Raw genomic sequence first — 24,793 nt, forward strand, 5'->3', positions numbered from 1 at the left:
AAGACCGTGGGTCAAAGTAAATCTGACATTTAACATTTGACAGTTAGAATTCCATGCTGATATTATTGTTTACAATCCTAAAATGTATTTAATTCCAAAAAATATTTTCACATTCTATACAGGTTTGATAAATTAAACAAACTTACACTTTCATAAATAGTATGGATTCAAGGTGTCGCCTTTGCGCAGAATGTACAACGGAGCAAATTTCTATTCTCCAAGATGCTGTCTTTTGCTTAAAAATTTTTCAATTATTTCAAATTAAAGTATCTATTACTGATCATTTACCAACATTTGTGTGCAGAGAATGTTATGAAATGGTGGAAAAAACATGGAGTTTTAACGATAGGATTCAAAAGGCACAGGTAAGCTAAAGTTTATAAAGCTTTACTTCAGAAGATTTAATAAAATAGGCTTAAAAAATTTTTATACTTACACATGAGCAATGAAAGAATATTTACTGTAGGAGTTATTATTATAATTTACAACAAAACTTTATCAATTATCACTGATAAAATTTATCTGTCATTCAAATTATACTAGTATCTGATTCAAGTAAAATTTTATAGATGCATGCAGAGCAGATGTAACAAATTAAATACCAGTCACTAGAAAGCCAAGTAAACCCCAACTCTTTCTGTTTTTAGTATCTAAAACTTTCGATTTATATTATAAAAGTAAATATAAGAGGAATCCATCAAATACTTTTGAAAGAAACTTCTAGAGAGAGCCAATTTTATGGTATATATTATCAACAAGAAAAATAGATATTTTTTAATGAAATGATTATAAAGACACTAAGTTGTTCATCTAGTTAAAGCTAGAAAATTATTTACTCGAATTTGAATTTAGAATAACAAAACTCTACATGTTCCTAAACTTATACCATTTAAAAAATTGTCTTATCTTGGTTTCAGACATTTATACAGAATTATGACAAACTGAATTTTATTATACTTACTGTAGTTACTAAATTTTACTGAAAATTTTGTTAAAAGCTGTGATGTAAGTGATAAATGTATATTTTAGGATATTTTGGCAAATATCCTTAATACAATTCAAAACATGGTGTTAGTACCTACTAATAGTGAAATAGATCATTCAGTTGTTATTCATTCTGATATTGGTTCCATGGTGGAATTAGATTACATAAGTGAAAATAATAAAAGTCAGTTTTTAAATGAAGATAATCTGGACATATTTGATGTAACTTCAGTAAAATCGGAAAGTGAACCAACAATAAAAAATGCCACTGGATGGAAGAAACGGAAGGTTAGAAATTCAAGAAATGAGGTAAGCAGAAGATAATAATTTAGTTTTGAACTTTTCTCGAATTAGGGATATTCAGAGTGTCCATAAATTTTCCTGTCAATTACAAACCTCATACTAGAGAAATTTTATGCCCATCCAACATAATTTATATTAGATGGCACTTTAAGTCTATCTGAAACAAAGTGATACAAATTTGGTACACTGAATAAACTTGCAACGATAAATTGTTTCTCTTAATTTTTTTATTTCTGTTACACGCATGCACAGTGGAAGAGGTGAATTTTCAGTGCATTCAAAAAGTATCAGGCATTTTTCAGAAGAATTAATTTCAATTTTCTGTATTTTTGGCATTCCATATTATTTGCTTACTATACAATCTTCATTGTACCTATTACACATTCAAGATGGGTTAAAATAAACAATTTGCCATTGCAGGTTTATACGTTACACAAATAGTGTCAACTTTAAAGAAGGAAATTTATACAGTGAAATTAAATTAAGTTGGATGGAAATAAAATCATATCACAGAATAGTTCCAGGTGTTCCTGTGTGTATATTTACAATTTATAATTATATAGGGCGATTAGTTATTATGGTACACAATACTTCTTACAAAAAATTAATTATCCACCAAAATCTCAAATGGTAATAAAGTAAAAGAGAAGATACAGAGATTCTCCCGAGAAGAATATTATAAAAAGTATTACTAGAGGCTTCAGAAATACAGAATGTCTTAGGTGTAAATTATCAGCATTTTCAATACTATGAATTTTTTTGCTCATTTATTTGTTGTTTTTTATAGCTATGTATCTAGTTACTATTTTCATCCCCGACTAGCAAGTATTTTCTGAATGACACTAATCTGTGGAATTATTTAATTATACATCATGTTATTTTGATTATTTCAGGTACGAAAAGGTTTACGAAAAAAATTTAACTCAAATACTCAGTTGGAAAACATAGAATTTGAAGTGAGAATAGATGGAACAATGGCACCTAAAGATGACAACAATGGATGGAATACATATCCTTTTAGTTGTGCAGAATGTCAGCAAATTTGTGGAAATCCTGATGATCTCAAAGACCATTATGCAACAGCTCATAAGTTACCCCCTCGATATTCCTGTGCAGACTGTTCAAAGGGGTATTCCAAATACAGTGTATTTCTAGCACATGCTCGAGTACACAGGTCTAAACTAAAACTTTGCTGTGATTTATGTTATAAATGGTTTCCAACAGCTGCTGAACAAAATCAGCATAGATCTCAACACAGAGAAGAGAAGCCACATATTTGTAACACTTGTGGGAAAAAGTTTCGAATTCAGTCATCACTTGTGGTAACGTATTAGAAATTAGCTACCTATTAATATTTCCATATTTTGATTTCCATGTTTGCAAACATTCATTCAATATTAAACTCTTATTTTTAAGATGAGAGATTATGTCCACAATAATATCCAATAAATTAATTTTTAGCTTCATTATATTCAAATCTCACACAAAATAGGCGGTGAAATATGTTTATTACAATATTTCCTAAAGCTAAATTGTATCAGTGCAAGTTTCCCAAATTTTACCATTAATTTTTCTATATCTGTATATCCACAGTTATTTTTGACATTGCCAATAGGCAATCCTAACAAACTAGGCCAATTGACATGATACTTTTTCACTTTTATGTACAACCATCCCTTATCCTACTAACCTTAGATTTCATCTTATATAGATAGATAACCTACTCAAATCCGCACAAGAATATCATAAGACATGGAAAAACCAAGACCATGTCTTTTTATAATAACAAAACAACGACATTCAAAATCACTGTGATTTTTCAACCCTAAAAAATAACAGTCATCCACACTCACTGAACACCAGTAATGCATTGGAATGAAAGAAAACTTTATTCATTGCAGAGTACAAACAAAAGTCTTACATATTCCTGCTATGAAAAATTTTCTAAAACAATGTACCTGTGCAGCAAAGCTAATGTATCAATAATTGATACCCTTCATAAATTCAAAGTTTTTGTTTGCGGTTTTGTAAAATTCTGATGTGACAGACCAGCAAAATTTACACATAACTCAAACTTTGAAGAGTTGACTTTCAATATTTATAATTTGTATTAATGACATTAAATCCTTCATGCACCGAATATCCATTTGTTAGGTAGCAGAAATCTGGCTGTGTAAAAAATTTCAGCTCAATCCACCAATGGAAGAGCTTAAAAATTAAAATGTCGAAACTATATAAAAATATACAACCAGAGACGAAAGTAAGCTAATAAAAAACCAATATTACGATTGTAATTGATGAAATATTTATATAGGAATGTGTAAAAACATATTTTATTCTTTTTCCAGTTCTGATCTAATATTAACATAGAGTCAAGTTAATTTTTAAATGAAAAAGAGAGAGATAGCAAGACTCGTTGGGGTATTTTTATTTGTGTAAGATGAATATTGTCATCTATGATATGGTTTATTTCATGAGTGGGCCTGATATAAGAATACTTTCGATTTGCATTGTTGGGATTGTGTTTGTTTTAAGAAGGGGTGGACATCAGTTCTCTGCTTGTGTCTGTCTACTATCGCTTGTGGAAGTGTGATCAGAAAAGTGTTTGCTATTCGTTCACTCAAGTTTAGTTTCAGAAACATTATTTGTCATATGATCTCCAAGAATAAGTTGTAAATCATGATAGTGGGTTTCTCATGTAGAGATTTGTCTTCCTCGTCTGTAGAGATTTGAATGTTTGAGCCTAGTAATTTTCTCATTTACTGTTTCATGTTAAAATTATTATATCAAGTTATTTTATTGAAATAGGTACACACACGATCCCACTTGCCTGCTGAATTAAAGAATCAGTACCAATGTGATCAGTGTCCAAAACGATTTGGAACCAAACCCAATTTAATGGCTCATAAAAGGATACATAGTGGAATTAGAGATTATACCTGTGATCAGTGTGGAAAAAGTTTTGTACAAAAAGGTAATATCGAATGACTTCCTTGTAAGAGTTAGAATAACATAAAGTAGTTGAATTTTTAAAATCTCCCAGACGTTAAGATCATTTTTATGAAAGTTACTGAGAATTTGAAACAAAAATAAAAGTTGAGTTGGAATTTCTGGAACCATTGGTGATATTCATACTGAACACACTGTTTACAGTACCACTACTACACCAACACTCACAATTACACTATCAGTCTCTAAAAACGATAACTTAGTTATCGAAATGAGCTTCAGACAGTGTTATTGTGAGTATTGGTTTAGTCGTAGTTTAAAAGTGAGTTAGTAAAAGTAAAAGCTGTGACTTCACAACCAATCTTCCTAATACAAATTTTCGAGAAGGAATAATATATTCTGAAAACTATTTTCTACCCTTTCTCGCAAAACTACCAGTTGAAACAATTATGGGAATAAGAGGCATTCATTATATTTTATAAAACATTTCCTTAATTTCCATATGTAATAAATACATTTTTAGGATTGGTGTTTATTTTGATAGTGCAAAATATATAAACTTTTCTATTATAAACTACACAAATCATTCTTAACTTTTTATTTGAAAAGGGGAGAATAAAAATTTTGTACTTAAAATTTCTAAAAAGTTGATTTATTGATTACAATAGAAATTAATTCTTACTTGAACACTTATTACAGGTAATTTGGATAACCATCTCCTGACACACACGGCAGCTCGTCCATTTACTTGTGTTGTTTGCGAAAAGACATTTAAGACTTTGGTGCGTTTGCGTAAGCATAGCTCTGTACATTCCGGTCTAAAACCTCACAGGTGCAATATATGTGGTCGTCAATTTCGAGAAAGAGGTACTCTCAAAGAACATGAAAGAATACACACAGGTGCAATGCCATTCACTTGTGAATTTTGTGGAAAATGCTTCAGGTTTAAGGGTGTATTGACTACACATAGAAGACAACACACAGGTGGGTATTCAAGGTACTTAAAAAAATTGAATGCTAAAGTAAATATGAAATTGATAATAAATATATAAATTGGGTGTCGCATGAAAGCTCTAGTCCGTCTTGTACCCATTTATTCCAATGTATTCTGTCATCTGTGTCAATTTTTTGTTTTTTTATATTTTAGATGGTTATACTATCAAGGTATATATTATCATTTTCACATTCACAATATTTTATTTTCTGTGTAGTAAATGTTTCTTGATTTATTCACCCTGTTAGCTATTTCTACATCTATTTTCCTGTCTTCTGTCAACATACTTTCAAGATATTCGTATTTTGTGGTTCTTTTCAAAATACTGTTCATATTTTAATTCTTTATTTTATCAGTTATTTTGATTTTCGTTAATTATCATGATTTTGCTTATATTTATGTTGACTTCCATTTTCTTATTTCTATTTTTCTTTTTCAGGGGAACGACCATATTCTTGCAATGAATGCCAACACCATTTCACGAATTGGCCTAACTATAACAAACATATGAAACGGAGACATGGTATCAACACAAGCGTTACATGTAGGACACGGCAAGACATTCCTCCTACAGGGATGCCTCATAGAAATCCTCCTGGAACTGTTCTAGCAGCACCTCAACCAGTCATAGTTCAAGAAAATTTTGTAGAACAGCCACCAACTTTTTATCCTGTTCTTAATCTCTATAACATTCCCGAAGAACTGTTGCAGCGGGAGTAGAAAGAACTTTATTTTTTAAAAATATTTTGTCGATTTTTGGTACCTATTGTCAATTTATTTTAGAGATTTTTTATTGAAACTACAAGAAACTCCATCAGATTTTTTGTTGTAGTCAGGTCTGTTGATAATTAAATTTTTGTACTCTTTATATTTATTACTTTGATTTATTCATTTTCTTTATATAACTTCAATTTTGAATAAATGAATCTAATAATGATAAGACTTTCTATCAACCACCCGGTAATGTTTTCAGAAAAAGAAATAAATAAGCAGAGAGAGTTAGGTAGATATAACAATAATAAAATCTTTTCCACTTTTTTGCGCATGATTAACTTGAAATACATACATACAGTATAGTAACAGACAAATCATGCTGAAGGTGAAAGTGACTAAAACTCACCTGAGCTATATTGAAGAAAAACGCAAGAACCAAAAAGAGTATATATTTACAATTTGTACAAAAGGAAATTTTGAAATTACAATTAATTTGGCAGTAATTTTCGCTTCTTTAAAACTATATTAACTTGGCTTTGATGGAATTCTATTTCATTTGTTAAAGACTTTGATAGAACTTCTGGATTGGGAACTACTTGTAAATATTCTGTTACTAAATCTCTTGGATGTTTACCTCCTCCATGGCTGAGACATTCTTCTCTATATTTTTCTCCATTTGTTCTGCTGAAAGGATCAGCTTCAAAATATTTCTTCCAGATAGAGTAGGCTAAAGCCCTAGACACTAAGTATGAGTAATACTTTGCACCATAACCCACAAGATGGCTAAATCGTAACTGCCAAGCTGTATTTGTTATATATGGTAAACAATAAAAGTCTTTTTGAGTCTCGGCCAATACTTCAGTGGTGGAACCTTCCAAGGGATGCTTACTGTGGTATTTTTGATCAATTGCAGCATAGAATACTTGTAACTGAGTCTCACTGGCAGTAAATAAACGTTTAGAAGCACATAATCTACAACAAATTTTTTTATTCATATTAAATAACTTGATACAATGGCTACAACCAGAAGTATATTAGTACAATTAGACTATAAAAATGTAAATGTATGTCTGAAAGCAGAATAAATTACTGTTACACCACCAGTATAAAGTGTAATCATTTACCTTTGTAACATATCTTCTGACATTGGTTTTTGTGTTTGAAAATGTCTAGCAAATGTTTGAAGAACTCTATGATCAGAAGCAAAATATTCCATTAAGATAGAAGGTACCTCAGCAAAATCAGTACTACATCTAGTCCCACTAACATGTTGATATTTAGTTCTAGCTAACATAGAATGCATTGCATGACCCATTTCATGAAATAAATTATCCACCATGGTTGGACTTAATAATGAGGGACTTGACCAACGAGGTGTTGGCAAGTTTAACATAAGTACCACAATTGGCTGTTGATAATCACCATTTAGTTGTCTACCACCTCTAATAGTGAAATGACAGTCTTGATTCGGTTTTCCAGTACGTTCATAAAAATCACAATAAATGAAACCAAGGAAACCCTCTGTTTCATGTATTACTGATAATTTATATATGTCTGGTGACCAAGACTCCCCTTAAATTAATACAAGTAAAATTAATAATAAATTTATCATATTTATGTACTTCAAAAATACATACCAGGGGACAGATCTGAATTAACTAGCTGTACTCCAAACAATGCTGAAAATAAATTATTCAATCCATCCATACAAGCCCCCAGAGAGAAATATGGAGAATATTCTTTCATTGAAATTCGAAACCAATCTTTTTTAGCTTTCTGTGTGAAATAAGGTACATCCCAAGACATTAAAGGCCCTATTTGAGGATTTTCAATGGATTTCATCTGATTCATAATATTAAAATCTATTTGGGTTTTTTGCCATATATCTTGAGAAAGCTTATTGAGAAACTCCATTACTTGGTTTGGACATTCTGAAATGGAACCTCTTAAGGCGCGGTGAGCATATGTTTCAAATCCACATGTATTTGCCAATTCATGTCTTGCAGTCAACAGTGCATTCAAAGTTTGATCCTGATGTTCATCAGGATGTAGAAATATTCTATAAGCCATTTCTCTAGCAGTGGGATCAGTTGAATCAGTGCACAAACCAGATACTAAAACAAATGGCACCATGGGTTATATAGTAAAATTAATGTCAATATTAAAAGGTTGTTGTCCTAGCCTGACTACCATCCCATGATGTCCAATGCATATGAGCATTTGCATGTCTCACTATAATGTTTATAGTAAAAGAAGTTCAAGAGAAAATAAAAAATTACTATTCAGTTGTACTACTTTGTGTAGAAGAATAAAAAAAATTAAATTAATAGGAGACAAATCACACAAATCAGCAGTTTGAAGTTTTCATTGCATTCTCTACTATAGTCAGGACATTAAAAAATTATTTAGTTTTGAATATTGAGTGATATATCTTAAATAACTTGAAATTTCCAATTTCAACCAGACATATTTTTTTAGAATAAATATATCATAATTATTAATTTTTAAGGTGTATTGAACTTACCTAAAATAGAATCACCATCACTTGCCAAAATATTTCTAAGGTTGTGAGGCAATACAGACTTTTTCACCATTCTAGGTCTAGTAGAATTTGCTACAAATTCTTGGCCTAAGCTAAGAATATGGTCAGTTAAAAAGACAACTTTATTCCTTTCTTTTTCTGGCAAATGTATTCCACATTGCTCGAAATCAATTAAAAAAAGTTTTCCCACATGTTTATCTGAACTAGTATTTTCAATATCTGAGATAACAGCTTTTTTTAAAGCGTTATATAAATAAACATTTGTATTCAACTTCTCTACAACACCACTTACTCCACAACAAGCATTCTCAGCTGCTATTCTGTAGGTTTGGTCAGGATGAGCCAATCTAATAAATTCTGCCAAATCAGCAACTTTGCACAAAGAATCAGACATATCATCAAAAATTTCAACCATTTTCCTATGTCTATGATTACTTAGCGCTTCTTCTATCAGCCTATCTGTTTTTCTGATGCAGATTTCTTCCACAATATTAAAACCTTCAGCAGAAGTTAATTCAGGAACACCAAATAAGCCAACATTATGCTTTTGATAGTTAAATTTATAGGAAGGTCTTGAATTGAATGCCTCAGCTAAAGGGGACCAAATAGAAACTCCAAAATTCTGTTGATACCCCATATTGATAATACATTTCATGTTTTTTTGCCATTTTAAAGAATTCATTGTGCATATTTTGTAGAACACTTATTTAAACATAATTATTTATGATACAAAATTTACATAACCTCACTTTTTTGTTTTTATATATTTCACATTATAAATGTCAAATTTATATTGAGTGAATTTCCTTAAAGTAAAAAGCATGCAATTGTTCAAAATGTAAACTCAATTTTCTTAACATTAATAGTATGCTTTGTTATAAATATAAAACTTCGATCATTTAGAATTAAATTTGGGTTTTTTTATATTTGACGATACCAACCTCACTTGTTTGACAACTACATGAGGCCCACAAATATATCGTAAGAAAAGAAGTAACCTGAATATGTATTTACTGAAATATATTTTAAACGTCTGGATGACAGATGTTTGACAAATCATTATTTAAAATCAGTGAAAAGGGAAATGATATTGAATAATGGATTCTTTATACAATCAAACCAACAAATTAATTCAACAGACTCAGGCCAGTTTTCAATTGCTAGAAGGTAACGTTAAAAATGCCATAGAAATAGAAACTGATATACAACAAAATCTTGATGTTATAAATAGGTAATATTTTCCATATGTTTTTTTAAATTACAAGTAATTAACATGTGGTTTGTTACAGTAATTGTAGTAAATTGGATTTATATGTGTTAAAACTACCTTTTGACCAACGACAAAATGTTAAAATGAGATGTGATCAATTAAAATATGATAGCAAGCATTTACAAGCTGGTCTATTAGCGGCCCAACAAAAAAGAGCTCGAAGAGAGGCAGCTGCTAGTGAAAGAGAACAATTATTAAATAGAAGGTTTGCACCCAATCCAGAAGTAACTGCCATCAATATAGATTATGCAGTACAGCATCAAAATTCTTTACAAAATTCTCATCGAGGGATAGATGAAATGATTTACACTGGAAGTAATACATTAGAAATGTTAAGATCACAGAGAGTTACATTGAAAGGAGCTCAAAGAAAAATAATGGATATGGCAAATACTCTGGGTCTTAGTAATCATACAATGAGATTGATAGAAAAAAGAGTAAGGGAAGATAAAGTGATACTGATTTTGGGAATCGTTATTACTTTATCAGTAATTATTTTAGTCATTATTTATTTTACCTGATCATAAAAATATAATTCAATTCCACTTTTTTGTTGGTATATTTACTGTGAAACATATATATGTGTTTATAAAAGCCTACTACAATCCTTTGACCAAAATAAGCCAATTCAAGTAAACTTACCTTTGTTCAAAGTTGCTACTTGTGCACTAGAAATAAAATTTTTGAAATTGTTCATCATCAGTTCAAATTTGTTAATGTGATTTTACTTAAATTTGGCATGATCACTTAGTATTATTGATCAAATATTTAGAGAACATTTTGAGAAAATATTAATGCTGAAATTAAACGAAATTTACATGACATTATAATGAACATTTTTTTTTGGTGTAACAGAGACACAAAATGATTTTCATAAACAGTAATAATTAAATTATGTCACATTAAATTTTATTTTCATTAATTTTTGAGAGCAAAGAAAAATGTAGCTTATGGTTATGTGTTTAAAAAAGTAATAAGTACTTCAAATAGTACTCTGTAAAATAAAAGCTCTCATTATAGATTTATCGATGAACTTAAATTTCTTTTTTGATTGGTTAATATTCTAAAGGAACAGAGTAGAAGCAAAAATGGGATTTTTGTTTTTCTTTCTACAATTTGAAACGTGTATTAAACTGCACCTTAAGATTAAAAATAAAAAATTTCAATTTTATTTATTCCAAATGGAACGATCTATTTAGGTTTTGATTAAAATGAAATTTTATTTTGAATGGCTTTCATTGTTCATAAGGCATCAAAATTACAACTATTCTATTTAATTCTTTTTTATTTTAGAAAAGACCCCTTACTTTTTATTTATATTGTTTATTGACATAAACTATTTTCTTCAATTTCTATCTGTATTTTTATCCAAAATAATGAACATAAAATTATAGTTTTCAAAAAAATGTTGAAAGTCAACTATCTTTTTGACATAATTTTTGTAATTAATAGTCTCACTTTAAGCTTATAGAAATAACTTTGGAATTTATTATTTAGTTCTCATCTTTATGGAAGTGACTTCAGATTTTTTTAAAACTATAATTTTAATGTATTTATTCAGACAACTAACAAGTTTGTAATAGGTATATGATATTGTTCATAGCTTTCCTGGTAACTTAACTCTTGTTCTGCTGTAATTCATTATCTAATACTAAAACGATTTCTAACTAGCAACCTAGCGAATGTCAGCAGTACCTAATAACATGAAATCCAAATACAGCTTATTTACTCTGACTCAAAACATTCATAACTTCTAACTAGTTTAGTACATATAGAAGTCTATTAGTATCAATTTTAATTTATAAGTTTAATACTAAAATAATACTAATATTAAATAAACAAACTTGTTTTATAAATAATAGGAATCTAAAAAGTTTTCTCCAATTTTCACAGTAAATGGTGTTTGTGGCGAAATATCCAGTAATACCGATAGAGTAACTTTTAACTAATCATATAAATATTTGCGGTACTTTGTTAAAACACAATAAAATGAAGTCATGTTTCAATATATATTGGATTGGAATTACTATGCGATTAAGGAGTAGATTACAGGAAAAAAATGAATAGAAGCGAACCTAGTTTGTCAATATAATGGATGTTGTGTTCCATAAAGACACCACACACATATTTGATTACAATTGACTGAATTTGGTTGGAAAATTTAAATGCAGTTTTTATTTCGTTCTTTTCATGAACTTCCAGTGGTAATATATTGGAAAAGCAAAAGAGATATTTCCAAGTCCCCGAGTCGAATAAAAAAGTTTTCCTAAAATTGTGGAAGAACTTGTAGAAATGTTCAAGGTATTGATGAAGTTTCTTCTAATAAATTTTCCAGATAAGTTCAAGGAATAAATTTTAATATAGAAAAAGAAGAAACTACAAATATACTATTTTATATTTGACTCGAACTGAGTCAAATGAACATGAGCTATTGACAATTATTGTGGATGCCTATAATAAGTATAAAATTTAAATAAAAATTATGAAAACATAATTTGCAGCAAATAGTATGCGACATTGCTAAATTTTTTTGCGTTTATTACACATTATAGATAAGCAGGTTTCATTTTATAGGTCCTTTTCCAAATTTCACAAAGACACACAGTCGAATGAAATCTATAAAATATAGCTAACGGCATAGAAACGTGTGTGATAATGGTCCAAGCCCATAAACCATAAAAGTGCAATTGGATCGGATGGGATTCCGCTCTAGATTTTTCCAAAGTATTAATTGCCCACATAGCCAAATTTGTAATAAGAAGAAATGTGACGATTTGCCTTCCTGGTTTCTTTTTCATTTGTTCAGGAGTATAGCACGTTCTTCTAGAAGCATCTAGGATAAAAATTGTTTGACATGTCGTTTGTAATAGAGAACTCAAAGCCGTTATTAATACTAATACAGTAGTTTTCTGTATAGTGAATTGTCCTCCTATTATAGTGAACGTACTGTAGATAAACATGCCAGTCTGGGCACCTACTAAAAGTATGTTATCTAAATGTAAATTTTTACTTAAATTATATTTTAAATTTCTCATCTGCCACATTCCTATAATAGATGCCAATGTTGTCAATGCATACAACGTAAGCTCACAAATATTTACTTCTATTACAGCTAATCCTATAAACTCAACTCGCGATATTAGCACAAAGAATAATATCAATGAAATAATAGTGAGAACAAGTAATAGAATCCCTACAAATAATCCTTTGTGAGCTCTGGCGCAATCCACCGAATAAAGATGTGGGCTTCTTTTCACTTTATTCATTTCTGCTAATTTGAATTTTGCAGCTGATGAACCGACAGGTGGAAGTTTCGATATACTTTTCCACATAACATAGAGGATAGCTGCGCATATAAGGCTGTATTCTATGGTACAAGGAAATAAAAATGGTGCGGCGTCTTGGACTAAAGATCCTATTATGTTTGTTCTTCTGCATTCATATAAATGATGAGGGCCTTTTAAACCCCTTGTAGATATATGATGGGAAATATTCTCCGTTCGGTGGTCAAAATGATGACCATGGCCTGAAACAAAAATGACAAATCTAGAGGATGGGTATCATGGAAGTTAAAACATTGATATGAATGAATTTTTCTTGTCAATTTAATATCTTCTTCAATTACCCTCGATATCCAAGAACAACCCACCTTTGTTAAATAAGTTAAAACGGACATATAATTCGGTAGACATTTAAAAATATTCAAATGAATCCCTGACTTTGAATCATAGAGTTATGCGGAAACTAGTGTATGGTCTTCTATTGAAAACCAAGTGATTGTGGTTATCTAGAAAGAGGAAATCTGTTCGCATAATACTTACAAGCTAAACTATAAGAAGAAACAAAAAAATACTTTGTAATCAGTGTGCAAAATTAGTTCAGGAGAAAAATAAGTTTTGGCCCCTGGCAATTTCAGTTTGAGGTTTGGGCTTATTACCTGAAATTTATTCAGCTTCACAAACTGAACAAAAAGAACTATTTGGATGAAATCTCATTCTGAACAATTGTAAGTATTTGAAAATATAATTTATAGATTATAACCGATTTCGATGTTATTGTCTCAACTTATTTGATTTCATGTTTATTTAACTATTGAAATGATTAAGTCGAGAAAATCTATAGTGAGAGCGCTGTCATTACTTTTTATTTGCAAATTCTCTAGATATTTCATCATTTTGTGTTTCATAATACATCCAGAGTGGTTCCCCAAAATTAATAATTATTTCAGAGAAAGAATTACATAGTAAATGCTTTTTGGAAAGTAACCAAAACGAAATTTTTATTAGAGTTTCGAACACCGATTCGGTGGAAACTCAAAACTCGACCTAGAAAAACCTTTTATTTCTACAACTTAGGTTTCATGCCTTTATTCATAACGTTTTATTTTTTCTGTTTCTCTAACCCTTAATTCAGTGGTGTAATAAATTTTCGGTTTTCAGTTTTAATAATTATAATCGAACAGTTATCAGCGATTTATTATCACAGACACACAAATTCTTATGCCAATAAGCTATTTTTATGTCAAAAATCCAAAAAAAAGTACAAAAATCGCAAGATTAGTATCCCGTCAATTACGCTGTCCATAATAATTAATCATAGATAAGGGAATTGTTAATTTTAAAAATTCAAAAAACAAAAACAAAAACAAACGAATCAGACCGCCAGATAATTTTATTCACCCTCTGCTATATTTGTGTATAACTGATTCTTTTGTGTCTCGGATTCTCTTATGTCTCGTGTCCCAATTAATTGTTTCAGTTCCGAACACTAATGAACTTGATCTGGATTACTTTCCGAACATTCATCAAGATCGATTTAACCCGATTATAGTTTCCGAAACTCCCTGTAGCATATAACTTTGAGGATTTTGCGTATCATTATAAATTATTTGTAGATATATTCGAGAGTTGTTATAAAACTATGACTCACAGTGTCAGGATGTAGATGTTTGTACTTCCTGCGATGTATTTTTAGCGACCACTTCTAAGACTACAGTTTGTATTTGTTTGTAATTTGTATTGGATCGTAGGTACATGGGCTGCGGTTATCTATTACAACATATAAACTATTCAGTCCAAATTCCACTGCTTCATTTGGAATACGTTGAAAAGTTGATATTATAACATCGGTAAAATAATTTTGAAGAGTAGTATCATATCATATCATAGTATTTGGTATTTCTCTTCATTCCTTGTATGGTGTTATGATCCCATTTACTTCTACAGCTTAGTTTTGAGGTAAATTTTCTTTTCTCAAAGCTAAACTTTTTCGATGCATTTTCCTGAGGTATGTCCCAGGTTTGGCCATTATTTAGGGACTGTTTTTTTATGACTCCATCTCTGAATATTCTAAGTGGTATTTTTTCTGACTCGCTTTCTAGAACTAAGCGGTCAGGTGAGAGATTTGGACTCACTTCTAGTGCAGCTATTGGATAGAATTTCATGGCCCCAGCTGCACATAAGCAAGCCAGTATTTGTAACTCCGAGAGATTGTTCCTCGTGGTATTCATTCTAGTACAGTAAATTTAAACATGTAGAATTTCTATTTATATTTATTTGAATTTATTTCAACGGGTCTCACAAGATTTATTTTTTGACGATTATTTTCTAAATGTAAAATATCAAATTCTAGATTGAAAGAATGGTTCTGTAGTATTATTTGATTTCAGTCATTAGAATATAATTTATATTATATTAACTGTGATTTCATTCTGAAATTGTAGTTTTTAAATTCCTGAATATTATATCAATATAAATTCTTTCAAAATCACCTCTACATTTCAATAGTCTCTCAATAAACGTTGTGAGTCAAGTATTCACGTTGATAATTAATGGCTCAATCTATAAAACATCAACATCCTTTATGGTATCTTGATTCCACATTTTGTATTCTTCTTTTATAGTATGTCTAATTTTCTCATGACTCAGGTGTGATACTTTGTATTGCTTTAGCTAGTAGACCTATGACCTCAGCCATTTAAATGTTCTCTCTTGCCAATTGATTTTTTACATGAGCCCATATCAGCTCAATTGGATTCAGCTCATGCTGATAAGGGCGGAGGTAGTGTACGATTATGTTATTATATAAGATTTGTTTGGACCTTTTATGAAATATTACGCCTCTGGGAAACACCGAATAATGCTGAAATGTCACCATCATTTCTAAAAATTGTGTACCTACTATTTCAATCATTTAAAGTTATATTTGATAAGAAGTTTTCTTCAAATGTAACAAAAACTCACCTAAGACGCTGTTTTTATAAGGGATACGATGTGATATTTTCAAAGTATTATTTTCAGGATTATAAAATGTTAAAATTTCATGTTTTGTTTCTTGCACTAACACGTTCAACCAAACAGACAAATTAGTACCAATCATATGCATTAAACCGAATCTTGCAGCTAATTTTTGTTTGTAAACACTAATTTGCTAAAATAAAAAGATTAAATTCCTGTACGTCCACCACGAATGTTGTGTAATATTACCTCATTGTTCAAGAATATAAAATACATTTGTATGAAGATGAATGCCATTCTAGTTGCAGGAGTAAGAGCCAGTAAAACGTTATGGCATTTTGTATCGATTTCTAACTCAAAGTATTGACCAAATTCCAAGCCAGAATATATCATACTTCCTATTCCAAAAGCTACAAAAACATATCGTTTGAATAGTGATCTAGAATTTATCCTAGTGACATAGACTGAGTTAAATCATTTAAGTTAAACTGTTTTAAAAAAATTAAAAGAAAATACTCAATAGAAACTTATGTACCTAAAAATTATAATATTACAATAATGACCCAAAAAATCCTGTTGATCTGTATTTAACCTCAAAAGTAGCTAAATATACTATTTATTAACTATTTAACGTCAAAAATATCAAAAATCTATAGTGTTAATTTTTATATTTGAATACTGAACACACTGTTTACACTACCACTACAGTGTGTTTAGTAAGAATATGACGAACGGTTTCAGAAATTCCAACTTAGTTGACACTGGGTATCTGCGTAGAAATTACTTATTTTATAGAGCAGGTTAAAGAAATAAAAATACTAGAAAAGGTAAACCTAGTAAAACGACAAAAGAGAATAAGAAAACTGGACAAAAATAAAACATTAAACTAAAAAATTAAAAAAACAAACAAAGAATGGATTGTATCAAACGTTAGATAATGCAATATACAAGGTCTGATAGTTGAGTAATGAGACTCATTTTTTTGCTGTGCTTATGGTTACCCTGGAACAACGAAAATTTTATACTATGGTAAACCTGTTCTAACTATAAATATATCTTCTAGCTGCGTGCACAAGTGTTTCGTTGGCATAAAATATTCAAGAAGGGCCGTGAAAGCGTGGAATATAAAGTGCTAGGAGTAAGACCAGTTAAGGTGGGCATTGATACGAACTGGATGTACTTGTACATTGTACCCTATATAAAAATAGTCCCAAACATTATTCAGAAGAAATATACCACTCAATTTAAACAAGTCGACACTTGTTAAGACTAGTCTCTAATTATATGAAGAAATTTTATAATAGTTTGGAATGTGATAAATATAAAATTCGTATATTGTTAAGATAATGGAAGCATAAGTTTGAAGCAGCAGCTGTGGCACAAACGAAAATATGTGGAAATGAAGGGTTAGACACAATGAGCGAATTTTAATAGTAGAGATTTGACGCTTGAAGATCGTTCGCGCTCAGGTCATCCCCTTGCGTGGGATATTAAGGTTACATGGGAAGCACTAGAAAACCAACCTAGTACCAGCAGTCGTCGATTATTGGACCTGCTTAAGAAATCATACATCGCCAATTAAAATTATTAGGTGGGATTTCTAAAAGTGATCGAATAGTGCCACACGAATTAACTGAGATTCACGCGAAACGTCGAGTAGAGTCCCATACCCTGCCGAAAAGTTATAGTTTTATTACACGTATTGTTATTTGTTGGTGTCTGGTGGAATTAAAAAGGCTTAATGTACTTTGAAATAATTCCAGATGGTCGAGCTATCAATTTCGAGATATATAGTGGATAGCTGATGCGAATGTATGAGGTTTTATCTGAGAGTTTAGTTAACCGAAAGCTGACTCACTTACAACAAGACTATGCTAAACCACAAACTGGAAAAGTAACGCGGTATGAGATCGAAGGACTTGGTGGTATTGAACTCCTACCACATCCAGAATTTAGTGTCTAGTTTACTCCGTCAGATTACGATATTCAGATACATGGCGAAATTCTTGCGTGGGAAAAAATTCAATCCAAAGGAGATGTTGAAAATGCAGTGCCATAATTTTTTGCTTCTAAGCCCAAATAATGGTTTTACTAAGATCTCAAAGGACTTACTGAATGTTGGGTTATACTTCTAATATCAAGACTTTCTGTTTGTATGATTATTCAATAAACAAAGTGAACATTGAAAACTGATATTATTTATAAGACACCCTCTATATATTGATATAGTCAAATAAGATCAAATGTTAACACTTACCCACTGCACCCATTCTAAGATAAAAACTTCCATAATGATTCTGCTTATTATGAATGGTTGACAACGAAATCCTCCTATTTCTGTACGGGTTACGATTATGAGAACAAGTTGTATCATTGGAATCATTATCTTCGTCATCATCTTCGTCTGAATGAAATTCTTCGTGATCGTTCGTTACTGGAGTTTAAGATCTTATTTGAAAATTACCAATAACTAACTTTAGTTATGTTAATTTTTTTAGAAAGGAAAAATTTCAAATAAAGAGCATTCAGTTGATCATACCATACATAATCAATGCCGGTAGATAGATTCCAGATGTCAAGTTTGCAAAATTGACAAAACTAGAGCTACTGGTGTTTTTTCATAGTGGGGCTCTAACACTTTCCCATTTTTGGTTTAGAGAGAAAAACTAAGTATATACAGTAGCTGTGCAGAAGACAGTAGCGAAATTTCAAGGTCTCTCAATTAGATAAATTTTAATTTTTAATTCCGAGGCTGTAATAGAAACGGTTCTCGAGGCATTTGGTACAATATTATGGCAGGTAACTATTGTGAACTCGTCGTCCCAATCATTTTCAAGTTAATTCACCTTTAACGAGTACGGATAGTGTAGGTATGTGAGGTTTGGCAATCACTAGTGTGGAATCTCACGTCGTTAATTTTTATAGTCAATATGTCGGACGACTGAAGAAATACAGGGTGATGAACAATCCACACATTTTTTTATAACAGTTTTTTAAGTTAATGAACGAAACCAAAACAGAAACGATTTTGCTTGCGTGGTTTTGATAGTTTAAACATGTGAGCAATATATTTGGTTGGAATTAACTAGGACTAATCAAAAAAACTGAAACGTTACTTTCTTTTTCTAAATACCTACAGTGAAATATAAAATTCAGCTAAGTAAGTAATACTAGTCATAATATGAATATCTTTGAGAATGATTAAAAATGGCTCAAAAACTTTTAGATTAAAATTGACCGCGTGACAAAAACTATATATATAGAGTAAAATATAAAATTCAAACTCCAAATATATTCAACTTCGATATATTCCGAGGAGGAAGAGCCGCGATGTCAATATAAGAACAATACGATTGGAAAATTTGACAGATGGTACTGAGATATACATCGCCAATGCAGATATGTTACAATATGATACAAATGCACAGTTATTATGAATAATAATTATTTTGAGAAATTTTACGCTGTTGCTCGGAATATATTGAAAAGTATAGAGTTTAGATGAGAACTTACAGTAGCTCTAACGGCAACGACGAAGCGGACTCGCTCGTCGGATTGGGATCGGAAAATCTACCAATGGGCCCGGCACCCATTGGTAGCTATTCTTTGCAAGACTGGCTCTGCAGAGATGTATAGAGCCACCTAGCATGAGAGAAGCACATAGATGGGCCTTCAGTTCCTCTTATCAAATAACTGCCCAGCACTCACACGGGCACAGTTGAACCACTTGAACAAGCCTAATGACATCAAAAGTTTCAAGCCAAATCGCCCGATCGACTACCTATCGAACCACTAATTTTAAGTGGGGTACGACGGACCTACCAAAAGGCTTATGTGCTTAACGGTCCATGGCCGCCCACTATCCTACTATTGAACTATTAGGAACTCTTGATAAATAAAGTCAAATTTATCAGAAGTTGTGTTTCCACAAATAGAACAAAAACTTAATAAGCCGATGTGCTGTGATTGGAGGATGAAGGTGACATCAAAAATGATTATATATATTTGCTGAATAATTTAACTAAATTACCTGGAACCTGTTTCATTTCTTTTTTTATCCTCCGTTTATTATTAGCTAATACGATATACATGTATAGTAGAAAAAACATACTGCCAATATAAAGATATAAATAATATGCTTCGTAAAATGATGGTGGGATATACGTAGAGATCACTTCAGCCATTGGAAATGCTGTCCCCATCACTACCAAAAGTTTTCCATAAAGAGCTGATAATGCTGTAGCCAAAGCTTCCCTAAAATGTATAAAATTTCATGTAACATGGAAATCGTTTGATATAACTGATCAGGATATAAAAATCACATGAATGTACATGAGGAACGTGAGTTGATTAACATTAATCTAGTTTGACCACGAACAGTTTCTAGATGATAAACTTATTAAGCTGCTACAATGAAAACGAGTTAGTCAATACCAAGATTGTTGGTTTGTATTTGCGTATAGAATCGAAATACAGACGCAAATATGTTGAGGAAGCTGGTGGTAGTGATGAAATACTCAAATATTGAAAAGGGAATATTTACTTAGATTTATCGAAATTTATTATAAGTTGCCGACTTATTTATACTTAAACTGAACTAACTTAAACTCAATTTTGATTGCTATAACACATATTCTGGAGAATTCCTTAAAAATCGAATGTAGATACGTTCAAGTACAAATTTCATCTGAATGCTCATCTTAGATGTTGAAAGCATTTATCTCGATATCATAAGCAAATTAAATTTATCTGTAATAATTCGATCGAAATACTAAAAAGTAACAGGTGAATTTGAATAAATTATAAAGTAGAAATAGGGAAGAGTTAATTATTAAAAATATTGTAAATAGTAAAGTAAATGTAAAAAATTAAGTGCGTAAGAGACACTGTGTATAAATTCACTCCCCCCCGTTAGAAAAAAGTTCAAATAAATAAGAAAAACATTACAATACATTAAAATAGTTCATAGGTTATACATTATATAGATTGTGAATGTACATATATGGAATGAATACAAATTACATTAAAAGTTCTTACGATCCCATTTGTTTCCATTCTTCTTGCTTTTCAGCTCTGGAAAGTCTCCTAGTAAAATTTTGCGTTTGTTGATAATAACATTGATGTCGGTAATCCGTAAGGGCAGTAAAAAATAATCTAAAAGTGTATCAGTTTAGTTGGATTACATTTAAATATATACTAAAATTATTGCTGAATGGACAACAGGAAGATGTACATTAATTTTTCATTTATTAATTACATGGAAATTACTCTAGGCTCCGATTGAACAAATGAAGCCATTGTGAGGTACTTTAGAAATTATTCAAAGATAATTATTAATTTAATAGAACCAACCATAGCTTCAAGGGAAGTGATTTTTCAATAAGAAAGCTACTACACTGTCATCACAGTTTCATTTGTCTGGAAACACTTTCCTCTAAGCCATTTCTTTAAGGAGAAGGAACAAAAAAGAATAGAGTAGAGAGCCAGATGAAGTGAATATGGCTTATAAATCCTGACGCAATCCAGCTAATTTTTCTAAACCAATAGGATAAATCAAAACACTTTTTTTCACCAAATGTCGTTTTTTCTTAAGTTCCAAATATTACCAGTTCTCTAAATTAAGATTACACCGTTGAAAACTTTGGTCTTAAACTTATAGGCCGAAAAAACGATGTTTTTCTTTCTTGGGAGCACTTTCCTCGGTAGAAGTCCATTGTTTCGACTGTATTTTTGTTTATGGGGTATAATGGTGTACCCAAGTTTCATATACTGTGACATTCCAGCGGAAAAATTCATATCCAACAATAAACATATTATCAACGAAGCTACAACATTTTCAACCTTTGAAAACTTATTCTTGATGATGCAATTCGTATGTATCCAAATAGTTTTCCAAATTTAGTCCAAACAGGACATCATTCAATTGATTCTGACTTTGTCTCGATTGATCTTGCATTGGAATTTCTAGGCTTAGAATATATGCTTAGGTTAGGTTATGTTTGCGGACTTTTAATTTGTGAATCCGATATATTGGAAATTCAGGATGTAGTTTTTAAGTTTTATATTCGTACTCAACGACCTCAAAAACCTTTCGGTACAGATTTTCGAATGGCAATACCGAATAGAAAAATTATTGTACCAAAGAGATTAATGCTAGTGGTCATGAATCGATTGAATTTGGAAAAGAAAGGTTGTTACTCACTCCTCAATATCGAAGTTGAGTGAAACTAGTACTAAACGATGTAATTGAAGTGAAAAAACCGAAATAAAGTTTTAAATTTTGTGCCTGTCGCCAACACTATTAAAAATCTACAGGCATCTGAGAAGAAAACTCTCAGTGAAAACACTACACTATACACGTTTTGCTTCGCAGACAATGTTACATGACTCGGAAACTCATAGAAGAAGAGTACAAGAAATGGAATTTCGAGGTATACGTGAAAAAAACTGAATGCATATACATCGGAGCAACAGCAGCAGACATCGTCCTGGAGGACGGGAAACAAATAAAATACTGCAAGGAATACAAGTTTAGGAATGAAAATAACACAAAAAAGAACACTCGACACAGCAGTCAAAGAAAGAAATGTAGAGGGTAAGAAATCTAGAATGAATGGAATATTATGAGACCAAACAATATCAAAAGTCAACAAACAACGAATATATAACACGATCTTCAGAAGCATTGTAACATATTGCAGCGAAATGTGGCAGATCATAAAATTTACGGAAAAAATTACTACCGAATTGGACTTGTACAAAAATTTGTGTTCAAAATTCAGCCAATAGTTTCACAATTCATACGTGATGAGCGAATGTAGATCCGACTGAATTCTAATAAAAATATACTTTGGGAAAGAAGACAAGTTGAACAGAAATCATATGCTTTTGGGGTAAACTTGTTGTGAAATCAAATATATTAAATCTGATTTTAAATTCAGTTTTGGTTTCTCATAACAAACAATTGTATTATTATTTATTATGTGTTCAAAAATTACTTACTCAGGAGGATATTTCACTTTTTCTTTCTTTGGAAGATTTACTTCAGGTTCAGAATTTTTATATTCTCTTTCAGTCGATATCAACTCCATTGTATTTATGTCTACTCCATTCCCAAACTTTACGTAAAACGATTCTTGTGACAAAGTAGAAGAACATGAATCTTTAGGAATATTATTGGACAAAACCTCTTCCATTATTTTTTAATATTTTCACAACGGTTAGATGTACTTTGATGTCAGTATAGACATTGTTTAAGTATATTTAACATTGTAAATGGAACTATTAAGCTCCCCTAAATTTTAAACAGCCTTCCTTCCATGTGATGTGTGTTAGAAAGAGTGCGAAATATCGCTTATATCGAATGTTTGTAATTATGGAGATTATTTATTTTATTATTGATTATGCCGTCTTTGAGTGAATAACTTCCAAAGTTACTTATAGATCAGTTTTATTTTTAAACTGCTTTTCAGTTAGTCCGTGAAGATATATGAGGGAAGCACAGTTGTGTGAAGGTCATAAAATGTGTTATGGCACAACAACCAAGAAGAGACGGCAAGAATATTGGTTACTAAATAATTTATTTTCTTTACTTGCATTATAAAAAACTTTTATGAATACCGAGATTTTAAGCTTAAGGAATCAACTTTAATGCAATTTGCCTTATAAATTTTTTGATTAAAAATTATATATAATTTGGGGGATAGTAGCGCCCCCTGCCCCCTAGCACTAAGGTGGCCACTAATTGTCCATAAATACTGCGTCCACTCACTCTCAAAAATATTGTGTCCTTGGTGACGGCTTAGAGTTCAGTAGAAAGGTCACGTAAACTACTGGAAGTCATTGGACGTTGCATTTAGTCACAAGCCTTTTGAGCGTCAGACTCCGTAGAGGAAAGAATTGCAGTTTGTGATTTTTTACGTCAATAAATGAGTTCTACAAGTGAAAAATAAAAAACAAGTATCTTAGTAGAGTTATGTATAACTTCTACAACTATAGCTTCCTTATTTTTCATCAACCATTCCCAATTTCTAACAATACTCTACGCTCAGACTAGTCGATTCACAGTAATCACACCTTGCCTTTCTTTATTAAAAATAACATCCAGGTACATATAATTCAATAACTGTTTTAATATACAATTTTGGAAACAATTATTATAATTCTGGAATATATTAGAAAGGTCGCCATGGATAAATTCAGTAAAGACTGATAATTCATCTGAAAATTATCGACTTGAAATCCGGTTTTCAATATTCCATCACGAACGAATAATGCTCGACACAAAACTACTATCCTCAATTAAAGTGGGGCACTATTCACGACCGGCATCGGTGCTTTTATGATGATGGCAATCGTGCTGTTGCAACAATCGCATGATATCTTCGTCAACCAACAAATTATGCGCAGGACTTAGGCCGATTATTGAGCTTTATTTTCAAGAAGAGCACTTGTCAGATAAACATTTTCATAACAAATTAGATGAAGAAATCATTCGAACTATTCACTATGGTATAGAAAACGGGAAAAATACAATACAAAACAAATATCTGATACTCAACAATAGCAAAAGGCAGTATAAGATAATAAAATATACTTTTTCACATAAATTCAAGTGGAGGACAATAGCAGTGAAAGTGACATGGAGGACATTCAAGATGAAGATCGTTTAGAGAGCAGCATAGAACTAAGTCCGTGGCGAGAGCTGACGATCATCATGGCAATCTTTATTAAGTCAACAGCAATGCAAAAATGTTGAGAGAAGGTGTTATTGAACCAGGTTCTACATTTCTTAAGGCAGG

At 31.0% G+C, this 24,793-nt stretch overlaps 4 protein-coding genes across 8 annotated transcripts; 2 read left to right on the forward strand and 2 right to left on the reverse strand.

Annotated features, from left to right (window-relative positions):
- Positions 1-11: 11 nt before the first annotated feature.
- Positions 12-6,165, forward strand: LOC130451722 (zinc finger protein 501-like). Of its 3 annotated transcripts, none has more exons than XM_056790922.1 (6): positions 12-365; positions 1,030-1,293; positions 2,181-2,609; positions 4,096-4,261; positions 4,936-5,220; positions 5,670-6,165. In XM_056790922.1, exons 1-6 carry the CDS (start codon positions 162-164, stop codon positions 5,948-5,950), a joined length of 1,629 nt encoding a protein of 542 aa, XP_056646900.1. In that variant the 5' UTR covers positions 12-161; the 3' UTR covers positions 5,951-6,165. The 3 variants fall into 3 exon arrangements, with proteins under 3 accessions (XP_056646900.1, XP_056646902.1, XP_056646901.1); XM_056790924.1 differs by having other exon boundaries at positions 324-365; positions 918-1,293; XM_056790923.1 differs by lacking the exon at positions 12-365 and adding an exon at positions 607-741.
- A 13-nt stretch (positions 6,166-6,178) lies between these two features.
- Positions 6,179-9,520, reverse strand: LOC130451719 (mitochondrial intermediate peptidase). Its single transcript, XM_056790919.1, has 4 exons — positions 8,469-9,520; positions 7,582-8,058; positions 7,069-7,516; positions 6,179-6,916 (listed from the first exon to the last, which is right to left on the reverse strand). The coding sequence occupies exons 1-4, from the start codon at positions 9,166-9,168 to the stop codon at positions 6,433-6,435; spliced, it is 2,109 nt and encodes a 702-aa protein (XP_056646897.1). The 5' UTR covers positions 9,169-9,520; the 3' UTR covers positions 6,179-6,432.
- Positions 9,455-21,032, forward strand: LOC130451725 (probable Golgi SNAP receptor complex member 2). 2 transcript variants are annotated; one of them, XM_056790930.1, is made up of 3 exons: positions 9,496-9,717; positions 9,776-10,193; positions 17,056-21,032. In XM_056790930.1, the coding sequence occupies exons 1-3, from the start codon at positions 9,584-9,586 to the stop codon at positions 17,257-17,259; spliced, it is 756 nt and encodes a 251-aa protein (XP_056646908.1). In that variant the 5' UTR covers positions 9,496-9,583; the 3' UTR covers positions 17,260-21,032. The 2 variants fall into 2 exon arrangements, with proteins under 2 accessions (XP_056646909.1, XP_056646908.1); XM_056790931.1 differs by lacking the exon at positions 17,056-21,032 and having other exon boundaries at positions 9,455-9,717; positions 9,776-12,247.
- On the reverse strand, positions 10,923-23,297 carry LOC130451720 (proton channel OtopLc-like). 2 transcript variants are annotated; one of them, XM_056790920.1, is made up of 7 exons: positions 22,995-23,297; positions 21,030-21,146; positions 20,023-20,246; positions 18,250-18,426; positions 16,242-16,402; positions 15,999-16,185; positions 10,923-13,282 (listed from the first exon to the last, which is right to left on the reverse strand). In XM_056790920.1, exons 1-7 carry the CDS (start codon positions 23,186-23,188, stop codon positions 12,303-12,305), a joined length of 2,040 nt encoding a protein of 679 aa, XP_056646898.1. In that variant the 5' UTR covers positions 23,189-23,297; the 3' UTR covers positions 10,923-12,302. The 2 variants fall into 2 exon arrangements, with proteins under 2 accessions (XP_056646898.1, XP_056646899.1); XM_056790921.1 differs by lacking the exon at positions 22,995-23,297 and having other exon boundaries at positions 12,303-13,282; positions 21,015-21,054.
- Positions 23,298-24,793: the final 1,496 nt, after the last annotated feature.

The sequence above is a fragment of the Diorhabda sublineata genome, chromosome X, assembly GCF_026230105.1.
Source record: "Diorhabda sublineata isolate icDioSubl1.1 chromosome X, icDioSubl1.1, whole genome shotgun sequence".
NCBI lineage: Eukaryota > Metazoa > Arthropoda > Insecta > Coleoptera > Chrysomelidae > Diorhabda > Diorhabda sublineata.